This window comes from Gossypium hirsutum, chromosome D12 (assembly GCF_007990345.1).
Source record: "Gossypium hirsutum isolate 1008001.06 chromosome D12, Gossypium_hirsutum_v2.1, whole genome shotgun sequence".
NCBI classification, from domain to species: domain Eukaryota; kingdom Viridiplantae; phylum Streptophyta; class Magnoliopsida; order Malvales; family Malvaceae; genus Gossypium; species Gossypium hirsutum.
The window spans coordinates 40830997-40842298 of record NC_053448.1 but is presented as its reverse complement, the minus strand read 5'-3'; the positions used below and the strand labels follow the sequence as shown (position 1 = coordinate 40842298).

The window sequence follows — 11302 nt, the reverse complement described above, 5'->3', positions numbered from 1 at the left end:
CTACCTTAAATCTTGTTATACCTACATCTAGTGAACTCGTCTTACATCCTGTCAATTTTGTTGATCAAAGCCACAAACTAAAATTATATTACGAGTTAAGAACACTGGTGAGCCCATGACTTTACGAGCCCAAGACCTCGCAGACTCACACCATGGGGGACATGTCCTTGACGCGGACAAAATACCTTCCACTTATATGTCATATATATATATTTTGGTATGATATTACAACTTATATCTATGAGGACAGAATATCAATTGGTCAACTGAGTTACAGGAAGTACGAAACTAATACCAAAATAACGTATGATGTCTTGAGAATGTCCAGAGCCGTCCCTTTTAAAACCCACAAACATCAAACAATACAACTCTTCTTTCTCTCCTCTTACACTATCAATTATCTTTCTTCCTCCTATCAAACTCTGATCCTACCAAGGGATCTTAACTCTGATCATCTTCAATCACCTACGACTTTCTGTTTATTGAGTAAACTGTTGCAAACTCTTATAAGCTAATCAATTTGTTTTGTAACTTCAATTTACTGTAACAGGCATTATGTGTACATACCTTAATCTCCGGTGTCACAAGAACGTCAACCGAGAAAACAACGTGGAAGCTGACAATGGGAAATCAAACACAGACCCCATCTAATAGAGACTAAATTCATAAGTTGAGTAAAGGACAGGGACTAATCATAGAAATCAACCCTTTTGTTCTCCACCTTCCACTGACTGGAATGCAAAACCATTACCTGTGAAGGGTAAACTTGTCATATCGAACCAAATCTGTTCAAAACGGCAAGTCGTTTTCCCTGTCAGTAAAAGCACTAACCTCTTTTTGTTCTTCTTTGGCCGAAGTATCGACTTTCTCAGTGACTTGAAAACTGAGAGCAAAGAGAGAAATGGCGAGGAGGCGGGAGCGCCGGGGGGAACCGAGTCAGGACCGGCGCAAAGAGCGAATTGGACCAGAAACTCGAGAAGAAAAACTCAACGACTCAGATGCTTCGGAGCGTAAGCTTATCGGTATATTCATACTCTTCTTCATCATAATTCCGGCAGTGTCTGTTCTCGTATACGTATACAAATACGGGTCAGGAACGAAACGTTTGGAACCGGTCATAACGGAGCGAGGACCCATCAAAACTGATATTAATTTCCAGGAGATCCTCACTGTAAGAACCATATTGAAATTTATATAATTTGAACTTATATTCATCAAAATTTGAAATTTTAAGTAATTTCAGGAGAATACGAACGTAGCTGGAAATGAATCGCAAAGAAATTATGATTATCCAGTATTGGCTTACATTACTCCATGGTAAGATCATCTCAATGTTGCTTTTAGTTTCCTAATTTTTTAACGAAAAAATTATTTATTTGAAGTTAAAAGTTTTGTAGGAATTCGAAGGGATATGAAATGGCAAAGAGGTTTAATTCTAAGTTTACTCACTTATCACCTGTTTGGTATGATTTGAAAAGGTAAATCCAAATTTGAATTAACACTCTGAAGTTAGCACTTGTTTAAAATTTTTAAAATTGAAAAGAAAAAATCGTTGCCAGCCATGGAAACAGCTTGATTCTGGAAGGGAGACATAATGCTGATAAAGGATGGATATCAGAGCTTAGAATGAGGGGAAATGCTTTGGTAATATAAGTTTAATTTTTTATTTTTATTTTTTAGGGATAATTTGTATGCCTGTTAGCAAAGTAATTTTCATTATCATGAAATATGTTTTTGATATATATAGATATTACCTAGAATAGTTTTGGAAGCATTTCCTACAGAGCTGCTTAAAAAGAAGAAACAAATGGATAAAGCTATTGATCTCATGGTAACTGAGTGCAAGTAAGCTCCGATTTCTTATTCCATGGTCTTTTGTTGGTATACAATGTTACGTAAGGCATTATGCAAATGTTTTCTAATGTTGTTTGTTGTGTGGATTATTTCCTTAATGAATAGAGAAATGGAGTATGATGGTATTGTGCTAGAGTCTTGGTCGAGATGGGCTGCATACGGTGTCTTGCATAATCCAGACTTGAGGAATATGGTAATGATCACCTTGGTTGATGTTTCATATTTGTTAAAACTGTGCATTTCTGGTTCCCAAAGACATGGGGTTTAGACATTTATTGAAGTGGCATTTTGTGGACTATGCTGCATGAGCATGCCAAATCTATTACTATTTCCTGGACTCTTTGATTTTGCTATGCCAATTTTCTACCCGATACCTTGATTCCTTTTGTCGTTTTTCTTTTCGGGATCAAAGTCTTCTGATTTCTTATGTACTTCATTTATGTTTTTGGTTCAAAATCCTTTTAGCTCTTTATTAAGTTTGAGGCTCCAAAGCATTATGCTCAAGTTTGAGATTTTCTTATGCATTCTTTTGAGTTCAAAAGAATTGTGCTCCCCTTTTAGCTCTACATTAAGTTCATGGGAATGAAGCCTTGCTCAGTTTTCTTTTGATGCTAGGCACTAGTGACATCTAAAATAGAAGTCCGATTACTAAAAGGAAACGAGTATGTGGAAAGCCTTGGATTTTCCTTTTTCTTACTTGACATCAAACCTTGAGGTTCATAGAATCATCAAGCATTCTTTTGTTCTGATCCGTGGCAACTCCTTGTCTGTAGCAATAGAAAATGAAATGGTTTATCATTTTCTATTTAAAGATTTGAAATATTTTTTGCTGTTTAAACACTTAGGCCCTCAAGTTTATAAAACAACTCGGACATACACTGCATTCTGTGACATCAACAAGGAATCCCAAGCAACAATTGCAGTTGGTATATGTTGTAGGTCCACCACATTCAGAAGTGCTCCAGCAGCATGATTTTGGACCAGCTGATCTTCAGAGCTTGAGTGGTTCTGTAGATGGTTTTTCACTTATGACCTATGACTTCTCGGGTCCTAATAATCCTGGTCCAAATGCACCTCTCAACTGGATACGCTTTACCTTACGGCTGCTTCTTGGTTCCACGGGTAACAATGCTCAGAGATTGGCTCCAAAGATATTTCTTGGCATCAATTTTTATGGCAATGATTTTATCCTTTCAGAAGGTATTTCATTTTCTTCTCCCATATTTCTTAAGCTGATTTTGAACCCCCCTTCCGTTGTTTAGACCGTCTAGACTATAATCATATGCCTAAGACCTAGTGATCTTAACAAATATGTGACCTTGATAATTGACTCATTAGCTAATCCTTCCATGATATCTTATAGGGTAAATTACATCCAAGGTCATTAAACTATAGTAAGTTTACGTTTTAGTCACTTAATTTCAAAAAGTTACAAAATGGTCAATGAATTATTCAAAAGTTTTCATTTAAGTCATTAGGCTGTTAAAATCATTGTTGTATGGCTTTCTCTGTTTGTACAACTTGCACCTATCGAAAGCTTTCCTTCCCCTTCTTTTCTACAATTTGATTTTTTTATGAAATAGTTTTGCATGTCATTAATCTGTGTACCCAAATCCAAATAGCTTTTTTTTCCAACCTTTGATATTGACTGTCAGATTGACTTGGATCTAAGATATGTTCTTCTACTCGTCGATGGGTACTGATTCACCATACCGATCATCGAATTGTCTCTTGAAGCTCGTTAGCCGGACTTAAAAAGAAAAACTTAACAGCCCAGTGACTTAAATAAAAACTTTCGAAGAGTTCAATAACCAATTTTTAACTTTTTGAAGTTGAGTGACCAAAATGTAAAGTTATATAGTCTAGAAACTTTGGGTGTAGTTTACCCTATCCTATAATATTAGCGATGTATTTTCAATGGCTTGTTGAAAGACGACCAAGTTCTGCATGCGACTTTATAGGCTTCTATTAAACATTGAGCAGGTTCTGGTGGTGCTGGAGCTATCCTTGGTAGAGATTACCTCTCATTGTTGGAAAAACATAGGCCTCAACTACAATGGGAAAAGAACAGTGGAGAGCATTTTTTCGTTTATTTCGATGATAACAATGTCAGACATGCGGTGTTCTACCCTTCGTTGATGTCGATTTACATGCGGCTAGAGGAAGCTCGATTCTGGGGAACCGGCATTTCGATATGGGAAATCGGACAAGGTTTGGATTACTTCTTTGATCTTCTATGATCATTCCACTTTTTTTGCAACACATGATTCTGGTTTCATGCCACATGTGCTGAAATTAGAATTTTCAAGAATTTTTTTTTTCTCTTCACTCTATTTCTTTGGTATTTGTCTATTTTGCACACTTTCACCCACCATTTTATGTTTTCTCCAAGAGATTTGAGTTTAATTTGATTTAGCTTTAAATTTGCCCCAGTCCCTGTACTATTCCTGAATTTTGAAATTTATGCCGTCTGCTTTTGATTCCCGCATTTTAGTTCTATTTGTTTGATTTAGAAATTAAAGTCCAATTGACAATCAATTAACAGTGTTATCAATTAGACTTTAATTTTTAAATTAGATATGGAGAGTGACTTAAGTTCATGATGAAATTAAAAGCAGAGACATTAATTTTTCGAAAAGTACAGGAAGTGAGGTCATAATTAGACCTTGACCTTATGGCATTCAACGGCAAATGCCATTTCAAAAGAAAATATGGTCGTTCTTGTATATCCATCCAGCTTTGATCTTAGTCTCAGCCAAAAACCATAAATAAAAGGGATAAAGTAACATTTAATCCCTGAACTTTAACTTTTTTCATTTTGATCTCTGAATTTTTTTGGGTCCACATTAGTCATGGAATTTAACAGCTTTTTTTGATTTGGTCCCGGAGCATGGATTCCATTAAGTTATGGTTATGTGTTATTTTGATAGTGTCATTTCATCATTGGATTCAAAAAAGATAATTTTTTAATAAAATTTTGCATTTTTAAAATTTTATATAAAATTTAAAAAATTTTCAAGACATGATATAATTTTAAAGTGCTATGTCATCATATTTTAATGGAATTTAAGTTTAGGGGTCAAATTAGAAAAGTTGTTAAATTTCGAGACTAATATGGATAAAAAAATTCAGGAATTAAATTAGAATATGTTGCCAAGTTTATCCCTAAAGAACAAGGCCTTTCGTTAGCTTTCGTTCTCGCCTTATCTGGGCCAGAAGGTGTGATTTTTGGTTTAAAGATCCAGATATAAAACAATGTTTTAAAGCTTCAACATCGAAATTGACTGATTATTGGACTTATTTTCAACTTTGGGTCCACTTGTAATTGTTTGAACCGTAACTGGACAAATCAGACACCGATATATAATCAATCTATGACCAGCACATACATGAGTTTTTTTGGGTTAATTGCATCATGTTCCTAAACTACTGTTTTAATTCTAAATTCGTCCATAAATTTTAAAATGTCTTAATTGTATTTTCAAAGTTTTAGTATTATATTAATAAGATGTTTTTGTTAGCTTAGCAGAGAATTTAAGCATTAATTAGCGGTTTGGATATGATTTAGAGCAAATTTAAAACAGAAGAATTATTCTTTTATTATGTTGAATTTAAGCCATCTGTGTAGTTACGCGAGTGTTTATGATATACTTTGGTAAAAGAACTATGGAAGTCTCTGTATTAGAAGTTGGATTGTATTTTATCTCTTTTACTTAAAAAATAGACAAATTAGACTCTGTATATTAGGTTAAAGAGCAAGCTAGTAATTTTTGTTAAAAATTTCATCCATTTCTACTATTAAAAACTAATGTGATTGGTAGAATAATTAGTTAGCATATGTACTTTATTTTGATGTACAAAGATCAATTTGCTTTTTTATATAATTTACAGGGATTAATTTATTCATTTTTTTAATAAAGGGAGTAAAATGCAATTTACCAATATGCTCCGTGTCATATTGAAGTTGCCATTTAGCGACCAAACTAATGACTAAGTGGACAACAGGTTTTGAGTGGTATTAATATTGAGAACCCTAATTAGATGGTTTTTGAAATTTTAAGTACCAATATAAAATTTGAGTCATGGTTTGAGCACATCTGAAGAAATTAACCTTTTTTGTTTCTTTGTTGTTTAACATGCGGAAATTTCATTTTTGTCCCCCTAACAAATCTCACATTGACATTGAAACCCTCACTAATGTACTAGTACAATTGTTGCAACAGTACGAACATCTGTTGTAAAAAAATAAATCCAATGTATTGCAGATGTACTATTGAGTTTCTCTACAAGAGAATTGTCAACCACACAAATGGGATCAAAGACCAAAAATGTCCAAGCTAAAGGACATGATCAAAAAAGCTCCTTTGATTTCACTTCCAATGTGTCATGCAATAAATGGCATCGATCTCATATTTCAGTCCACTCCAGTACCTTCCAGCACCCAAAGCTCACCAAAAAAAAAAAAAGCTCAACAAACTCTCCATTTTTGTCCATGGTTCAAGCTTTTCCACCATATCTTTGAGAACTATAAAATTATGCCATGAAGGTCCTCCACCCATCACCCTTTACGCTACTCTCAGTTCTTTACACACCCAAAAATTTCCCATCATCATCATCATCATCATCATTTGCTTCACCGCCCAAAGCTCCACCAGCTTTCATCAAGACCCCACCGGCGGCTCTACATGGGGGTATAGTTGTATTATCTTCAGTCTTCCCCACTACTTTAGCTAAAGCTTTATCATACGACGAAGCACTACAGCAGACGACAACTAGCTTTTCCTCCGATGGGGTTCTTGATAGTGTCGTCAATTTCATATCCGATAACCCCACGGTGGTAGCCGGTGGTGCCGTTGCTTTGGCGGTTCCATTGATCTTGTCTCAGGTGTTGAAGGGTTCTAAACCATGGGGAATTGAAACCGCGAGGAGTGCGTATGGTAAGCTGGGTGAGGATCCTAATGCTCAGTTGCTGGATATCAGAGGACCCAAGGAGTTTAAAGATGTTGGCAGCCCTGATATAAAGGGTTTTGGGAAGAAACCTGTATCAATTGCCTTTAATGGTGAAGACAAGCTTGGGTTCTTGAAAAAACTGGATTTGAAATTCAAGGAACCGGAAAATACCACTTTGTTTATCATAGACAAGTAAGATTTTTAACCCCATGCCTTTGTATATACATATACATATACACACATATATGACTTCCTAGCATTTTTGGCATGAATTATATTGCTAGAATTATAATTAGTTAAGAATCCACTGGTTATGCCATTGAGAGCTTATAGTGATTTGATTGGTGTTTTGTAATAATTAGTTTGGTAAAAATATGTTACAGTCCAATTGCATTTTTTTTTACTTAAAAAATGACAAATTAGTATGTTAGTTCGAATAACAAATTTTCTTTTAAAAGAATTTATAAAATTGACATGACTAAAAAAATAATTGGACAGTTACACTTGACGTGTCATAGGTAGTTCATACTGTCGGACATGGACATGTTTATATCAGTAAAAATAAATGGGATTTTTAACAAAAGTATCAGTTTGTTCTTTGATCTTATCTTGCAGATACTAAGTTATTTATATTTTTAGTAAAGAGGGCAAAATACAATCCGATACAGTATAAAAGGCCTCCATATTATCGATTAATTTCTGCATATAATGATTCAGATGCATTGTTTTTTTTTTAATTGTCAATCAATATGATCGTATTTCGTTGTTTCTAAATCCAAGTATATGCTTATGACATTGCTGTGATTATAATTTGTTATGAACCCATTGTTTATCTCCATTGCTATTGCTCCAATTCACCTTGTTTATCGACAAGTAAGATTTTTTAACCCTATGCCTATGTAATTTGTATATATATATATACATATAACTTCCTAGCGGTAGAAGTATCATTGAGACTTTTGTATTGGAAGTCGTATTGTATTTTGTCTCCTCTACTCAATAAATGGGTAAATTAGTCCTTGTATGTTAGATCAAAGAGCAAATTAGTCATTCTGTTAAAAATTGGTACCTGTAAGTCAGCACGAGGTATACATGGCATGTCACGTGTCACTATATGGTAATTCTATTATCCACACTAGTTTTTAATAGTACAAATGGATGAAATTTTTAATAGAAAGAACCAATTTACTCATTTTTTGAGTAAAGGGACAAAATTCAATCTAACTCTAAATATATAGGCCTTCATGGTACTTTTACCAGCATTTATGCCTTTGAGGTCTTGGGATCTTAAGTGGCCAGTTTTAGTGATTAATTCTGCTTTCAGTGATTTGATTGGTGTTTTGTAATGATTAATTTCTGCTTATAGTGATTCAGATGCATTGTTTCTGTAATTGTCAATCAATATGATCGTATTTCGTTGTTGCTAAATCCAATTATATGCTTATGACATTGCTATAATTATAATTAGTTAAGAATTCATTGTTTATCTCCATTGCTATTGCTTCAATTTCACCAAGGTGATGCCAATGAAGCCTTGGCTTGTTGATTAAGGCAGAGCCTCTGGGTATCCAATTTCGAGTCCTGTGTGGGTCTCAGTTTCACCATGTACGTATGTTATTCGCAGGTTTTGTCCGGTTCTTTGTCCGCTATGTTTTGTATTGGTTGGGTTATACATTGTAGTTGGTTAGACATATATTCGTCCACCATCCATTCTGATTGATAATATCTCTATATCTGATATGAAATGGATTATACTATAAATGAACATGGTCTCTTGCCCTCTCTTAAATCCTAGTGTTGTTAAATTTGTGTTGAAAGCCCAGATTCAATGGGAACTCTGAGCTGGTTGCGGAATTGGTCACCGTGAATGGTTCAAAGCTGCATATGCAATAAAAGACGGTGCGGAAGGGCCACAAGGATGGATGGTATTTGCCGGTTCAAATCATTTTTTGTTCTTTTGAAATTGCATCCTATCACATTGATTGCAATTTTGCAGAATAGCGGTCTTCCATGGATACCACTGAAGAAAGGTCTCGACCTTAGCAACTTGACGGAAACATTAAGTGGTGCTTTCGGGGTATGCATATTCATTTCTTTTGTTTCGGAAACAACAACACGACGCATGAAATGTATGCATCTTTGTGGTTTTATAGTAACATTTTTTGCGATAATACACAGGATGAATCGGATGGCTTGTCTGTTACACTAGGGATCGCTGCAGCTACCGGATTAGGCTTATTAGCATTTTCAGAGGTATGGTTTTTGAACAATGTCCGTCATCAGTATGTTCGGAGCTACTTTAGAGGATAATGTCCTTGTATTTATGTCCAAAACTATGTTGCACACGAGTATTTAAAGAAAAATGAAAAGTCTGCGCAAATACGGTTTTTAACTCCCTAGTTTTCTCCCATCATCTTCAGATAGAAACAATACTTCAAGTTTTAGGCTCTGCTGCTATCATTCAGCTTCTAAGCAAGAAGCTCCTGTTTGCAGAGGTAAGTCGCCATGGTCTCCCGTTCACTTGTTCGTTCTTTTTCATAAATTTGATTGAAAATCAAGTATTTTGTGGCTTTCTTTGAATGAACTACCAAAAGTTCTGGTCTTTATACCAAAGGCCTAAACATAATGATTCAACTAACCTGCTGCTATTTCTAACAGGACCGAAAGAAAACACTTCAACAAGTCGATGAATTCTTAAGCACAAAAGTGGCTCCTAATGAGCTTGCCGACGATATAAAGGTATCTGACCTCGATATATGCTTTATTTATCTGATAAGCAAGTTCGATTTCTCAACAAGTGAAATCTATTCTGGCTGTAGAAATAAATTACATCGCTTAAACCTAAAACTACTTGTCTCTGAAATGCTATGTTGCTTGAACATGGATATAGTAGAAGGTCGACGTGGTCATATAAAAAACACATGTCAAACTCGGGTATTTTAAAAAAAGCCTTGAAGAGTTGAAGCAACATAGCCAATTTCTCTTATATTTGGATTTGCCTTTGAATGCAGCAAATAGGGGTGGCCTTAATACCAACAACTACAACTAGCAAGGCTCTTCCGGCACCTACAGAGGCAAACCCAGAGCCTAAAAGCGAAGTATCGGCAGAACCGCCTCCCCAAATTAATGCAGTACCCGAATCAGAATCCAGAGCGAAAGGAAGCTCAGGGACTCCGAGACCGCTTTCACCGTATCCTTCGGTAATGCCAGTTTTCAATTTACGCTTGATATTGTTGTACATTAATGCTTTGTAATAGAAATGGTTGCTATCTTTCTTCGCCGTGGGAAAACATCAAACGGCTTAGGTTTTATCGGTTTTTCGATTTCTTTATGTTTGCAGTATCCCGATTTTAAGCCTCCGACGTCCCCTACTCCATCGCAGCCGTAGAGGTTCACGGTTTCAATGAACTCCGTGTGCACGACTAAAGGAAAAACAGCAACTGGAATTGGTCAGTCCTTAAAGTTTTAAAGCTCTTCCTCAAAAACAAAACACCCATTGGTCTTTGCCTCGTTCATCTTGTTGCTGTCTCTCTCTTTTTTTCTTTTTCTTTTTTATAGCAATTTCATAGCTTCTCTTTTAATATTTTGAGTTAACCTTTGGACAAATAGTATTTCCTTTTGCATGTATGTGGATGTTCTGAAATCAGGGGTGTTGAAATGGATTCGGTTAAAATGCATTAATCATTAATTAAACTGAAATTTACTCTTAATCAAAGCTAACTTATATCTAGTTTACATTTTGGTTATCTAAGTTTTAAAAAGTTACAAAATAGCCATTTGATTATTTGAAAACTTTCATTTAAGTTATGTTTGTCGTATGATCTTTTTTGTTCACACAGTTTACACCAATTAAAAGTTCGCTCTCTCTCTTTCTTTTTATTTATTTATTTTTTGTCTTTTACAGTTAAGTTTCGTTCATGAAACAATTTTGAACATTACGAATTTGTGAACTAAAATTCAAATAGCTTTCTTCACTTTGATCGTTAGATTGATTTGAATCTAAATTATATTTTTTTACTTATCGATGATTATTGATTAACTATAAAAAATATATATATATATCTCAAAAAAAACTAAAATATAAAAAAATGGTAATAATTATCAAATATGGAATTATAACATGTTAAAAGTCTAAAATAAATAAGAGTTAAAACGATTATTAGTTCTAACCAATAACCAAAAATAATATTAAAATATTAACTAATTTGATTAATTTTATTAATTGAAATAAATTAGCCAATAATTTAAATTTTAATTTTTTAATGATTGATTAAATAATCAAACGAAATCGAATTCTGGTAAGTTAATTCAATTAAAATTGAATAACGAATGCCCTAACTGAAACCATATAATAGCAATCAATAATTTAAATATCTATACTATATATTAAGGGATTGACTAAATTGGTGTCACTCATCAATTGGTCCCAGCTCAATTAGTAAATTACCAAAAGACATTTTTTTAGATTAAAAAAAATATAATTTTAAGGATATTTATA

At 34.3% G+C, this 11302-nt stretch overlaps 1 protein-coding gene and 1 pseudogene across 1 annotated transcript; both read left to right on the top strand.

Annotated features, from left to right (window-relative positions):
- Window positions 1–786: 786 nt before the first annotated feature.
- Window positions 787–4340, top strand: LOC107945856 (chitinase domain-containing protein 1). The gene is made up of 8 exons (XM_016879999.2): window positions 787–1171; window positions 1244–1317; window positions 1398–1478; window positions 1560–1644; window positions 1748–1845; window positions 1960–2047; window positions 2700–3054; window positions 3838–4340. The coding sequence occupies exons 1-8, from the start codon at window positions 902–904 to the stop codon at window positions 4092–4094; spliced, it is 1308 nt and encodes a 435-aa protein (XP_016735488.1). The 5' UTR covers window positions 787–901; the 3' UTR covers window positions 4095–4340.
- Window positions 4341–5644: 1304 nt separating this feature from the next.
- LOC107942788 (rhodanese-like domain-containing protein 4, chloroplastic) lies at window positions 5645–10497 on the top strand (annotated as a pseudogene).
- The last annotated feature ends 805 nt before the right edge of the window (window positions 10498–11302 follow it).

Coding starts and splice junctions, on each gene's coding strand:
- LOC107945856 (XM_016879999.2), top strand. CDS start 902: ATGGCGAGGAGGCGGGAGCGCCGGGGGGAACCGAGTCAGGACCGGCGC. Junction 1,645..1,747: donor GAATGAGGGGAAATGCTTTG/GTAATATAAGTT, acceptor TGATATATATAG/ATATTACCTAGAATAGTTTT. Junction 2,048..2,699: donor ATCCAGACTTGAGGAATATG/GTAATGATCACC, acceptor TTAAACACTTAG/GCCCTCAAGTTTATAAAACA.